This window comes from Phoenix dactylifera, chromosome 13 (genome assembly GCF_051530095.1).
Source record: "Phoenix dactylifera cultivar Ajwa chromosome 13, Ajwa_hap1_PhDact_Kaust_v1.1, whole genome shotgun sequence".
Lineage (NCBI taxonomy): Eukaryota > Viridiplantae > Streptophyta > Magnoliopsida > Arecales > Arecaceae > Phoenix > Phoenix dactylifera.
The window spans coordinates 21,923,011-21,936,401 of record NC_143202.1 but is presented as its reverse complement, the minus strand read 5'-3'; the positions used below and the strand labels follow the sequence as shown (position 1 = coordinate 21,936,401).

The window sequence follows — 13,391 nt, the reverse complement described above, 5'->3', positions numbered from 1 at the left end:
TGGGTATCGCCCGGGTGAAGGTGGCAGTCGACACCTCAAAACCCTTGCTACCGGGGGTGTTGATCTAGGGGAAGACGTAGGTGAGGTGGCAGCCCTTCATCTTCGAGAATGCCCCGGCTCTCTGCTCCCGGTGCGGGCGGATGGGGCACGAGGCCGTGGCTTGCTGCTTTCCGGCGACCGCTCGTGCCGGGGGGGGGGGGGGGGTACGGCCTCTGCGGAGGTGGATCCGGGGGGTGGGCCTGCTCAACCGCCTCCAGACGCCGGGGTGGAGGTCCAGGGACCGATCTACGGCCCCTGGATGGTGGCGTCGCGGCAGAGACTCCCGCGGGAGAATCGGCCGCCGCGGCCGGGGGAGACAATTGAGCCACAACCGGGGCCCGGGTCGTCTTTGACTCGGCCGCTATCTCCGACGGCTCGCCCAACCACGCCGGTGTCTCCGGCGGACACCGATGGCTGGCAGAAGCCAGTGAAGGTGGCACGCCGCCGGTCGCCACTGGCCATTGGGGGGAGGGGCACCCGGAGCCTCCCTTCGGCCCCCTCCAGGCAGACTCGGCCATCGAGTTCCTAGCCGAGTCAGGGGACCCGGGGCCGAGTCGGCGACCCGGCAAGGCCCCGGTGCGGGCCGATCCGGAGCGCAGCCGGGCGGTCACGGCCCGGGCCAAAACCCAAAAGCGGCCCAGGCCGCCGGCGGGCCTTGGCCCGCTTGGGGGTCCTGGACAAGGGGCCCAGCAGGCCCACACAAATATGGGCCGAGGAGCCCAGCGTACCCGGGCCCACAGGCCCGGGCGCCGGGGTCGCGGGCCGGCGGGGACGCAGGCCGCTGGCGTGGCCTAGGCCATCGGCGCGCCCCGCGCCACTAGCAAGCCATGCGCCAGTGGCGCGCCACTTCCCGGGCCCCGTGCCAGTGGCGCGCCACTCCCCGGGCCCGCGCCGGGTGCTGAGATCGCGCCCGGATCAACGCCCGGCGCTTTGGTCGCCTTGGTCGCGAGGGCCCAGGCTCCGTTGTGCCCGTGCGAGGACGCGTGCGGCCAGGCTCCGCTGGCCGTGCGGTCTGCTCAAGGAAAAGGGGTTTTGGGCCTTCAGACCCACCCCACGGGATTTCTCTTGGGCCAGGGGGGTGCAGGCCGAGAGGCCCAGTTACATCCGGGCCTGGGGAGTCAGGATGACCTTGTTCTGTAGGGCCAGAGCGAGGAACTGGTTGGGCCATTTCAGTACAGCCCTCCTTGTGGGGGGGAGTGACTTGATGCCTGGGCCCCCCGTGCATGACAGCCACGCCCTCCTCACGTCGGATATGATGCGTGAGGCACAGCCTTGGGACGTGCAGGAGGGCACTGATCCGGATGGAGTTTTCCGGTTCGGCCCTCTGCCTCTGGCCGAGGGAGAGCAGGTGGTGGCCACCTCCAATGGGAGTGGGGTGGGGGACCACCCCGTGCCGCTCCCGAAGGGGAGTCAGGCCATGCCACTGACGCCTGGAGGGGATACTGACCACACGGCTGTTGTAGAGCATGTCAGGGCGGCAGTCATGCAGGTCATATCTGATGAGCTCGAGGTGGGCCCAGGTAGCATGCTTGAGGCTGGCCCCGCGATCCAGGGGGAGGATGGGTCTGAGGTCGACTATGTGAACTATGATCCATGAGGATCCTAGCTTGGAATTGTAGGGGGGCGGCCAAGCCGTCCTTCATATCTTCCTTTAAATGGTTAGTGCAAGTTCACTGTCCGGAGATCTGCTTTTTGAGTGAGACCAGGCTATCTGGTGAGGGGCTTGCACATCTGAGACGGCGCCTGGGGAGGGACTGGGAGACATATGCAGTTGAGTCTCAGAGGTTGTCGGGAGGTATCCTGCTCCTGTGGAGGCGAGAGGTGGCGACCTTTGATGTCTTCCACAACTGCCCCCAACAGGTGATTATGATTGTATCGGCACCAGACGCCGCTCCATGGGTACTATGTGGGGTGTACGCGAGCATGGATTACAGGATCAGGAGGGTCCTCTGGCGAGAGATCACCAGTCTCACTGCCCAGGGTGTCCCGACAGTTGTAGTTGGTGACTTCAACTGCATCCTAAGTTCGAGTGATAAGAGGGGTGGGGCTGTCTTCATGGATAGAGCGGACAGGAGGGAGTTTCGCGACTTCGTGTCGCGTATTGGCCTGGTGGACTTAGGTTTATCCGGACCTCAGTTTACTTGGTGCAATAATCAGCTCGGCAGTGGAAGGGTTTGGGAGCGTCTAGACAGGGCTTTTGCATCCCCGGACTGGATCCTCCGTTTTCCCACCTGCAGGGTTAGTCACTTACCTCGGATCGCCTCGGACCACTACCCCCTGTTGATTTCTACATCATCGGAACCTTGTCATCACAGCCCCTTCCGCTTTGAGAAGGTTTGGCTATCGTACCCGCAGTTCTGGGATATTGTCCGTGATGCTTGGCGCACCCCGGTGCGTGGGGATGCTATGCACCGGATATCACGCAAACCAGAATTGGCTAAGAGGCGTCTCCGGCGATGGAATCGCGAGGTTGTGGGCGATATTTTCCGAAGAGTTGAGGGGGTTGAGACTGCGATCGCTGAGTTACAGAGGAAGGAAGATCTTGAAGGTGCGCTCTCGGAGGATGGCATGGGTGACCTCCGGGGGCTTCTAGCGACTCACCACTCACTACTACGGCAGCACGAGATCTTCTGGCGACAGAAATTCCGGGTTCAGTGGGTACATGAGGGGGATCATAACACCAGTTTCTTCCACCGGACGATGGTTATCCGGAGGCAGCGGAGCATGATCCACTCATTGCGAGATGGGTCTGGACATCGGGTGGAAGGTGAGCCTGCCATCCGACAGATCCTGCTAGATTTCTTCCGTGCCAGATGGACGGAGGACGAGGACTCCGGCGACAGAGTCCACCCCCCGAGGGTGGATGCGCGAATCAAGGATGATGAGAATGCAGTCCTGGTCCGACCGGTGTCGACTCAGGAGGTACAGGAGGCAGTCTGGGCCTTGGCTCCAGACAAGGCCCCGGGACCGAACGGTTTTCCCCCATTTTTCTTCCGACAGTATTGGGGTATCATTTGGATAGCGGTGGTAGAGGTTGTTCAGTGTTTCTTCTCTCAGGCGATGATGCCAGGGGATTGGAAGGCTACCTTCATCACGCTCATCCCGAAGCGTCAGGAGGCAGCAGACCAAGTCACTTCAGGCCCATCAGTTTGTGCACAACCTTGTATAAGGTTGTGGCAAGAATAATGGTCGGAAGAATGAAGCCCCTTCTGCCTGACATTATCAGCCAGGAGCAGGGGCGTTTTTAGCTGGCAGAAACATTTCCCATAATGTTCTGTTGGCCCAGAAGATGATGTGGGATCTTCAGCGAGCATCAAAGCGACGTAGCTTGATGGCTATTAAGCTGGATATGGAGAGAGCTTACGACAGGGTCAGATGGAGTTTTCTTTAGCAGGCACTGGAGGCGTATGGGTTCCACAGGCGGTGAATTGGTTGGGTCATGGGGTGTGTCAGGGGGCCAAAGTTCTCTATTTTGGTCAACGGCACACCGTCATCTTTCTTCGAGTCCACTATGGGGCTGCGTCAGGGATGCCCTCTATTATCTTATTTGTTTATTATTTGTGCTGACATTTTGTCTCGTGATTTGCAGAGAGTGAGTGCTCGCAGGGACTTGGAGGCCTACGTCCCCGCCCCGGGGGCCAGTCCTCTTTCTCATTTACTCTTCGCTGACGATTGTCTTTTGTTGGCCAGGGCGCGGATCTCTGATGCACGGGTCCTTTGTAGGGTGGTGGTGGATTATTGCGCGGCGTCAGGTCAGAGAGTTAACTTCCAAAAGTCAGCTGTTCACTTCAGCCCGAGCACGGAGAGCAGGGTCAGACAGGAGATCCGAGGAATTTTGTAGATACCTGAGCAGAAGGAGACATTGACCTACCTGGGAGTCCGCATCACAGGACGCAGACTACGGGTGGCAGAGTGCTCCAGTCTGGTGCAGCGGGTAGAGAGCAGGCTGGAGGGATGGAGAGCGGCCTCCTTATCTATGATGGGGAGACTGACTCTAATCAGATCAGTGTTGGGATCCATGCCAGTATATCTCATGGCCAACACCGTGGTTCCGAAGATGACGTTGCTGAGAGTCGAGCGATTGCTGCGGTGCTTCCTGTGGGGGTCACACGGCGGAGGACGCAGGGTGCATTTGGTGGCCTGGGAGCACGTCTGCCGGCCTACCAGTGAGGGCGGTCTCAGGGTGCAGTCCCTGTTGGAGCGGCGTGAGGCCTTCATCGCTCGGCATGCAGCTCGGTTTCTATTAGAGCCACATGGGTTGTGGAGTCAGGTGATGGTAGCCAGATATGACCGCGAGGGCTCAGGGGTGGCATGGAGGGGGCGGCGAGTTTCCTTCATATGGCGTGAGATTGCGAGGTACCTGCCGACGGTGTCAGCAAATACCAGGTGGCTGATAGGCGATGGGCGGAGTATTGATGTGACGACGGACCCATGGATTGATACAGTTCTACTGAGGTGATGGCCGACCATGGTCGATGTTGAGGCAGTGGAGGGGTTGCGGGTCTCCGATCTTCTTGCCCTGGGAGAGTCTGGGTGGGATGACGCCAGGCTACGACAGCTGTTCGGAGGACACCTAGCTGAGAGGATCCGGTCCCTCCCGGTGCCTGAATGTGGGGGGCCAGATGTCAGGATCTGGGGCACCTCTTGCCGGTCCAGCATCAGACTGGGAGACCTTTCCCAGGTTATCCAGCGAGAGCATGAGCCGGGACAGGACTGCACCTGGATCTGGAGGTCAGGGCTTCACCTGAGGGCGGCACTCTTTCTATGGAAGGTGGCGTGGGACCGCTTTTCGACGAGAGCAGTGCTGAGCAGACGAGGCTGGGGGATCCCAGCGAAGTGCGGTACATGCAGTGTCGAGGAGTCGATCGACCACGTGCTCTTCCAGTGTACGTGGACGAGGTTGGCATGGTAGTGGGCAGGGATCCCGCGAGAGGTCTGGAGTGGGAGGCTTCAGTTTTTACAGACGATACAGCAGTGGTTGGCCCGCCCTCAGACATGTCAAGAGGCTATCAGAGCGACCTGCACAGCTCATCAGATCTGGTTGGCCCGGAACGCCCGTACCCTTGGTGAGCGCAGGGTGTCACCAAGGTTTGTAGCGGAGTTCGCGCGAGCACAGGCATTGGAGATCAGACCCTCTTCCGATGGACCTTCGATAGCTTGGGACACCTGGGGTTCCCTCTCTGCTTCGGCAGCTTCTCAGATGGTGTTTTTCACCTGAGAACCCCCACCCCCGAGTTTCCTCAAGGTCAACTTCGACGGATCTGTACAGGATGGAGGTGCGCGGGGTGGTGCAGGTTTTGTGATACGGGGCCCGCACTCCAGAGTGGTGGCAGCAGGTGGTTGTTAGTTGTTCGGCATTTCGGTCCCTGGGGCAGAGCTACGAGCTGCTTGGGCGGGTCTTCGATATGCGAGGCAGGTATTGCGGGCTGGCTCGGTTGTCCTGGAGGGCGACTCGGCCACAGTCATCGGGTGGATCCAGGAGGGGCTGAGGGGTGTGGGCGCAGACCACCCCTTGGTTCGGGACATTGGGATGATGTGTGGGGTTGGGGTGGCCGTCGAGGCCAAATATGTATTCAGAGAAGCCAATGGGGCAGCCGATTGGGTTGTTGCCTTTGCGGCTCATCATTTAAGGTACACCCTTTGGGTGGGGGAGGCGGAGATGCCATTGGCACTCCATGAGCTAGTGTATTTTGACTTTATTGGATGTATTCATACACATAGTGTATGATAACCCGCTTTTAGCCAAAAAAAAAGAAAAAGAAGGGGCTCTGTGAATTTTGGTCCAAGCTAACCATCAAGACCTAATGAAAAGAGGCCATGCAACCTACTTGAATCAACCCACAAAATAGCGAATTGAACTGAGTGCAAACTAAAGCCTTCCTCTCACCACCTTGGTTTTGTCACATCCTATCATTGTTTTGCTTTCCTTCGTTGCGTTGTTTCAGATACTTTGTTCCACGCCATTCCTTGGAGGCACTGCAGCCAACGCCGCGGTCAATCCTTGGATGCTTTTTTTTTTCTTCTATTCTTATACAATCCTTGGCTGCTTTCTACCATGAATTACTGGCGCTGACCACCTCAAAGGCCGGCAGCATCTTGACCTCTTGAACCCAGCGAACACAAACTTACAAGAAACTACCAAAAACTCAAATCAGTCACCACCTTTTCTAGAATCTAAGTCTGCGTTGACGTGGTACTTTGACAATTCATGTTGCCCATATATCAAGAGCCATAATTTAAAAATAATTTAAATACTAAACTTATATTTAAAATTTAAATTTCAAATAATTACAGTTTATCAATGTTATGTAAGGTCTGATTTTGCAAAATAGCATTTAAACCACCTGAGATCAGATTTGTCCGACCTGTCGCGCTCCGTGGTTTGATAGTGCAGGAAGTCGCCATTAGAAATCGATTAATTTCCTCCTACCCAAAGCTTGTTTTCATGCGTTTCGATCTTCTTTCCTCCCCAAATCTTCAAACTAAAACTTGTTTCTTCAAATCCAAAACTCCTTTCCCAATCGAAAGGAGAAGAGCAAGAAAAATGCCATTGGATAAGCTGCATTTTGTAATTCTTGTTTTCATTCGGAAACTTGTTGAATTTCTAAAAAAATCTTTTAAATAAAGTACGTCATCAACCTTATGTTTTGCAAACAATAGCGGTAATAGACTAATTTTTTATGATTATAGCGAAAGATCAATTGCTAGAACATTATGGACCATGGAAAATTTTAGAAGACGGTTCCGAGGTTGCTCCAAATATGCGGTAAGTTCCTGAATACTTTCTTATTTTCATTTTCTCTAGTTAAATGAAAGAGCTAATTTGAGTATTTGGAGCAGAGCTTTGTAGATTGATGAGCAATGAAAGTACTTGAACTGGGCTGACCCTCCTACACAGACTGAGCAATTTGTTGCTAAAATTTAAGATAAATTTTTAAGACAAAAAAATTTCTCATAATATTCTCCTTTCTCACAATATGAATGATGTAGTGCAATAGGGAAACTTTTTTAATCAAGTAATTTGACAAATGTTTTTTTGTTTTGGTACAACGGTGGCTCACACCCTACGGGTGTGAATACGGCGAACAAAATATGAAAATAACAAAGAAGAAAAAGAATCTGGCACTATGTCTCGCTCCCTCCAAACAAAACCTCCAGAATGGTGAGCTACATAGGAAGCGGCCTAATCAGCTGCACAATTCGCTTTCATGTAAACGTATGTAGCCTGATGGTTATCACACTTCTGCAAGAGTCCGCGAATATCAAGTAGTAGCGGTCTGCCCTCGCATGCACGTCCCCGACCACTGATCCAATCAATCACTATGGCTGAGTCGCCTTCGAGGATGATCTGGTCTGCACCGAGTATCCATCGAGTATAGGATATGCCCTCCCAAGTGGCTCTAAGCTCAGCACACACCATCGAAAAATTTAAAATCCGCTGGCCTCCCGTCGCCACTAGTCTGGAGTCATGTCTCTAATGACGAAGCCTACGCCTATGCCTCTGCCTCTTCCATCAACGGCCATACTATCATCAAAATTCACCTTCAGAAAACTAGGGCGTGGGGGCACCCAGGATACGAAAACATATCTGGACGCTGCAAAAACAAAAGGGGTATCCTAGATGTCCCTAACCAACATGATGGGTGAAATTTCAGCGGTGCTAAAGAACTCCTCTGTGTGCAGTAATGCCCTGGTCTAAAGGTAGGTTCCTTGGCCATACTTGCACACAGCTTTTATTTGGCATACCTTCATCTAGGGGGAGATCCAAAGCTCTTTATTACGAGTTAAGGCACATAATTAAGCCTAAGATATATACACCAGTCACATGCCATTACTATATTGCATGGCTGCCACTTTCTGCCGACCATTCAGTGTCAATTATTTGTGACATTATGCTTAGAGAGGTACCCAAAATTGAGGAAGTCGCCTTAAGGGAATCCGAGAGAAACATTGCTCTGCCTCATGCATTTAGGAATCCTTGTCATGGCTTGGCATGGCAGGGTGTAGGGTGCTCAGAGGAGTAACAATTTTTAGGAGTAGAATGCAAACTAGTTGAATTGCGATAATATGTGGACCTTTAGCATGCATTGTGTGTGGTGCATGTCTTATGAATATGAATAATGTGATGTATAATTTTAAAAGAGAGGGTTATGAACTTATGATAACATATTTTTTGGCAAGAGGGTTGGTGAGAGGCTGAGAATTCATTAAAAGAGGAGGCATTTGGGAATTGATAAAAGCATCCCTTCCTTCCTAAATGCACCTTGCTTTATTTTTGTTGCTCTATAGAACTATGTTTAGATTGAACTTCCAATTATATCTTCCGAGTCTTGTTGAGTAGAGGTAGGAGGACCACGAGGTCATCGCCATGGACATCGATAGAAACTTAGGGTTTGGTGCCTATGTGGCCTGGCCACCGTTGATAGAGGCGGACTCAACATGAAAGGAGATGATGGAGGCGACGCTATTTGAAAGATATACTATTGAGCATATCTTGAGTTTTTAAGCCCTAGAGAATCAAAAAAGGAATCTTTTTTCCGGAGCGCACTTACCTAGAGTAGGCATGAGAATAACCTATAAGATAGGCAAGTGATTCTTTAAGACTTAGATAATGTTTAAACTTAATATTTTGCACAAGGAGCATTTGATGCACTTTTGTTACTAATTTACTTCCAAGGGGTGGAAAACAACTATCACTACACACTATGCGTAGAAGTGTTGCATCACTATGGAAGTGCTGTAAAATAATATTATAGCTATTTTTTGATTCAGAAGTCCCCCTAATAGAGACCATGCTTTACTACCGATGTCTCGTATATATATATAGTAGTCACAAAGATAAATGAAGTATCTTATGTCAAGCAAGTTGCTAGCTTTAGTCACTTTGAGAATGACTTGCAAACTATTAGTTAATCTCAGTAATAAATGGGGGTTGATATTAGATAATCTCAGCATTAGTGGAAGATATTTTGCTTAGTGACGTAGTTAGCCATGACATGCAATCCTTGTCTTTGATTCAATAATCCCGATTAAATTACTGCCATCATTCGGTATCCACCCTAAATACCATTTGCAGTGAACAACGATGCTCGTCGTCGCGTATTTATCTAAGTAACAACTAAAGAAATGTTCACTTGGAAGCGTCTTCTAGGTTGGATTTATTAACTACTTATGTAATGGAAATATCTCCTTGAGCAATGTCATTAGGACCACATTAGGACATGAATGGATTATTCTATAGGAATTTTCTGACCTATTAGAGCTCATGGTATCCACTTTAACGGCAATTGGCCTGCTCCCATGTTCTCTCAGATGGGCTTTATGTTTGGAAGTTTTAACCTCTAATCCTTTTTTAGCACAAGTGGTTAGATAATTCTAGTCTTGAAAAGGAGTTGTTTGTTGAAAACAATCTTTTTGGCTCCACCTGTTTGTTCCTTCTCGGTAATTAACATCGAGGCACAGATGAATTGAACCGTGTTGAGTCCATGTCAAGAGAAAACACCACTTGTTGCCAAGTGGTCGCTTGTTTTTTACCATGAAGTTTCCATACAACTGGTTTATCTTTGGATAGCCAAATTCTAACGCCGTGTGGGCCTCCTTGCTGTAGAATAGTTCTTATCTTTTGTTTATTTAAATTATAAATCTTTCTAAGATTAGATGTAAATTATACTTATACCTAATACTTTGAAAAACCCATATTTATCCTCTTGAAGTTTATTTTTATCCAACACTTTAACCTATAACTTAACAGAACGTTAATCAAATCATTAGTCTTAAATAGAATCTAAAATGACCAAAATAACTTTTAAGTGACATAACAACCATCCAAGTATGTGCATCTGCCTCCCCACCTAAAGGCAATTTTGACTTTTATAAATTATTGGATGTAAGTATAATTAAAGTAAACTGTAGGAGTAGTTTTCTTATTTGGTATTATTATTATTATTTATTTATTTATTTTGGATTGAAAGAGTTAGGGAATGCCTAACTCAGCATATTTATTAAGTAGCATGGTCCTTGTGGGAAAGAGTTACTTTGCCCCACCATAAAAGAATTTGGTCGGCATAAGAATAATTTCAATGGAATGGGATGGGAGAGTTGATGAGTTGGTTGCTCGTGGCAGCAAGATAGGTTGGAATCTTAGTAATTAGGCTGTGACCGGGACTAATGAAGGGATAAGTGATTACAGGGAGACAAATATCAGGGACATGTGTAGTAATTAGATCATCTGATGTCGGCAACAAAGATCATTTGAAAGCGATCGCGGTAAGTGATTTGAACATTGTTTGATTTTTAATCTTGCTTATGTTTGGAAAATATCCTTAAAATGATCTATATATACTTATTTTTATGTTTCGAAAATACCTTTAACAATTTTATCCTACACTGCATGTACTAGATTACTGTATCACAATGGCTTGGTTTTATATTTTCATTTGTGGAGTGCACATGCTATGTCCTGCTGCATGAATGATGCTGCATGAATGAAGAGCTACTAAGGTAGTAGCCTGGCAGTAGGGGCGATAATTTTGTCTGAGTTGCTTAGGTTCGAAATGTGCAGGCGTCGATTAAATTAGGAGACCAGATACCCCACGCCCGATTGGCTCGTTGGTGGTTATGCTTTTCTTCTACTTGTACTAAGGTGGTGTTGGAGTGACGTACCTACACGTGAAAGCGATGAGCCCACAGGTCGGAGAAGGCACGCGAAACCTACGACCTGTATCGAACACTTTTTAGTAGAAGGAGAGCTCAGTGGGGGCTGCTACGCAGGTGGGCTGGTCCCTCCCCTCTCTCCAATTTTTCACCAAAAAAAAAAAAGAAAAAAAAAAAAGAGCCACGATTGACTGCCGCGGAGGATATAATTTCTCGCTAATTTAACCTCGGACCAGTCAGAGTCATCCACTTCCCCTACGTCATCTCCATTTCCGCCACGTGTCTCTTCCTTCCTTCGAAGCGCCACTCTTTCCGCGCCTATAAGTACTCCCCCAATCCTTTCCTTTCTCTCCCCCTTCGCTCTTTCTACGCCAATGCCGCTTCCCTTCGCCTGCCTCTCCAGCTCCTCTACCACCGCAGCGGAGGACCGCACCTCCTCCACTGACGGTGACCCGACCGCTCCTCCTCCTCCTCCTCCACCACCGCCGCTGCGAACGCTTCAACTCTCCTCCTCCACTGCCTCCGACTCCAGCTCCTCCTCCGACGGCCCCGCCGTCACCAGCTCCTCCGCTGACGACTCCGCCTCCCTCGTCACCCTCCCCTCCATCCACTCCCTCGCCCACTGCATCCTCGACCCCCATCCCTTCTCCGCCTCCTTCCTCTGCCTCTCCTCCCTTCAGACCGCCGGCGGCGCCGCCGCCGCCGTCGCCGTCTCCGCCCCCACCCTCCACCTCTATATCGCCTCTGCCGCCGAGATCTCCGTCTACGACCTCGCCTCCTTCCGCCGCCTCGACTCCTTCCCCGCCGCCCCCGCCGCCGGCTCCGTCAAGTCCGTCGCCTTCTCCACCGATGGCCGCGCCTTTACCGCCCACCAGGACGGCCTGATCCGCACCTGGAGACGCTCCACCCGCTCCGGCCGCCACCGACTCGTGGCCTCCCTCCCCACCGCCGCCGACCGCCTCCGCCGCCTCCCGCTCCCCTCCAACTACATCACCGTCCGCCGCCACAAGAAACTCCTCTGGATCCAGCACGCCGACGCCGTCTCCGCCCTCGCCGCCGGCGGCGGCCTCCTCTACTCCGTCTCCTGGGACAAAACCCTCAAGGTCTGGCGCGCCTCCGACCTCCGCTGCATCGAGTCCGTGGCGGCGCACGACGACGCCGTCAACGCCGTTGCCGTCGCCGCCGACGGCACCGTCTACACCGGCTCGGCGGATCGGAGGATTAGGGTTTGGGCGCGGTCGCCAGGGGAGCGGCGGCACGGGCTGGTGGCGACGCTGGAGAGGCACCGGTCGGCGGTGAACGCGCTTGCCGTGAGCGGCGATGGAGCGACGCTCTACTCTGGTGCCTGCGACCGTTCGATCTTGGTGTGGGAGAGGGAAGACAGCGCGAATCATATGGCAGTCGCCGGGGCTCTCCGCGGACACCGGAAGGCGATTCTGTGCCTCGCGTGTGCGGGGGATTTGGTGTTCAGCGGGTCTAGCGATCGGACGGTGAGAATTTGGAGGAGGGGAGGGGAGGGGAGGGCGTATAGCTGTCTTGGGGTTTTGGAAGGTCACGGGAGCGGAGTGAGGTCGCTGGCGGCGGTCCTGTTGCCTCCGCCGCCGCCGGCGGCGGAGGCGGCGGCGGAGGAGGAGTACCGGGTTTGTAGTGCAAGTTTGGATGGGGAGGTGAGGGTTTGGCGGGTTCGGGTTTGGAAACACAAAGGAGTGGAAGCAAAACAAGTCTTGGTGTAGTTTTTTTTTTTTTCTGTTTTTCTACGATGTATATTCTTCCTGTTGGTAATGATATTGATACAAATTAAGGAGGTTATTTTTCCTACCTAAAATTTGACAATAGACTCTAATCTTTTCACATCTTCATTAGAGTGGGATCCAAATAAACTAAACTCTCAACAAGCTAGGGTTGATCTCGGCTTGTTTTATAATTGAATTAAGCTGAATTTCGAGTCAAACAAATGTTGCTAATAAGCGATGGCGATCGCCGGGATTTAGGAAAGGTTGTAGCTCAAATTCTTTATTATATATATATGTTAGTCAAATTTCAAGCCCAACTCAAGTTGTTTTTGGAAAGTTCTTTGCCTACAATTTTAGCAAAAATTAAATAAGATGATCGTAATGTACTTATTTAATAAAATAATATGTTATGCATTAAAATATGATACCATGATAATTACAATATTATAATAATTCTTGTAACAATCTATAAATAATATAAATAACAATTTTAATCTAATTTGTATTACATAATAATTATTATTTATCGCAATAATACATATAATAAAATATATAATTATGGTTATAGCAGCACATCTAGCCTTTATAACATCAAATTATTTTATAGTGATATATATACTAATTATCTTCATATTGATATAATAAGAATTTTATGATATTATTTTTTACTATTATAATTATAAAAATAAATTATATATATTATAAAAGTATATTGCTTTAATAGTTATTATAAATTTATAATAATTATTAAAATATTTATATTGCAGTGGTTATATATAACAATATTGTATGATTAATAACAACAAATTATTTTACAGTGATATCATTATTATAATAATGATTATTATACTAATAGTATAATAATTTAATAACAATATTGTTTTTTAGCTATAATTATGAAAGTGATAATTGATATTATAGCATAATAGAAAAGTAAATAGTTCACTGTTTGCCGAGGAGGTAAAT

At 49.9% G+C, this 13,391-nt stretch overlaps 1 protein-coding gene across 1 annotated transcript; it reads left to right on the top strand.

Annotated features, from left to right (window-relative positions):
* The first annotated feature begins 11,024 nt into the window (after positions 1-11,024).
* LOC103704980 (uncharacterized) lies at positions 11,025-12,750 on the top strand. Its single transcript, XM_039130918.2, has one exon. It carries the CDS (start codon positions 11,067-11,069, stop codon positions 12,423-12,425), a length of 1,359 nt encoding a protein of 452 aa, XP_038986846.2. The 5' UTR covers positions 11,025-11,066; the 3' UTR covers positions 12,426-12,750.
* Positions 12,751-13,391: the final 641 nt, after the last annotated feature.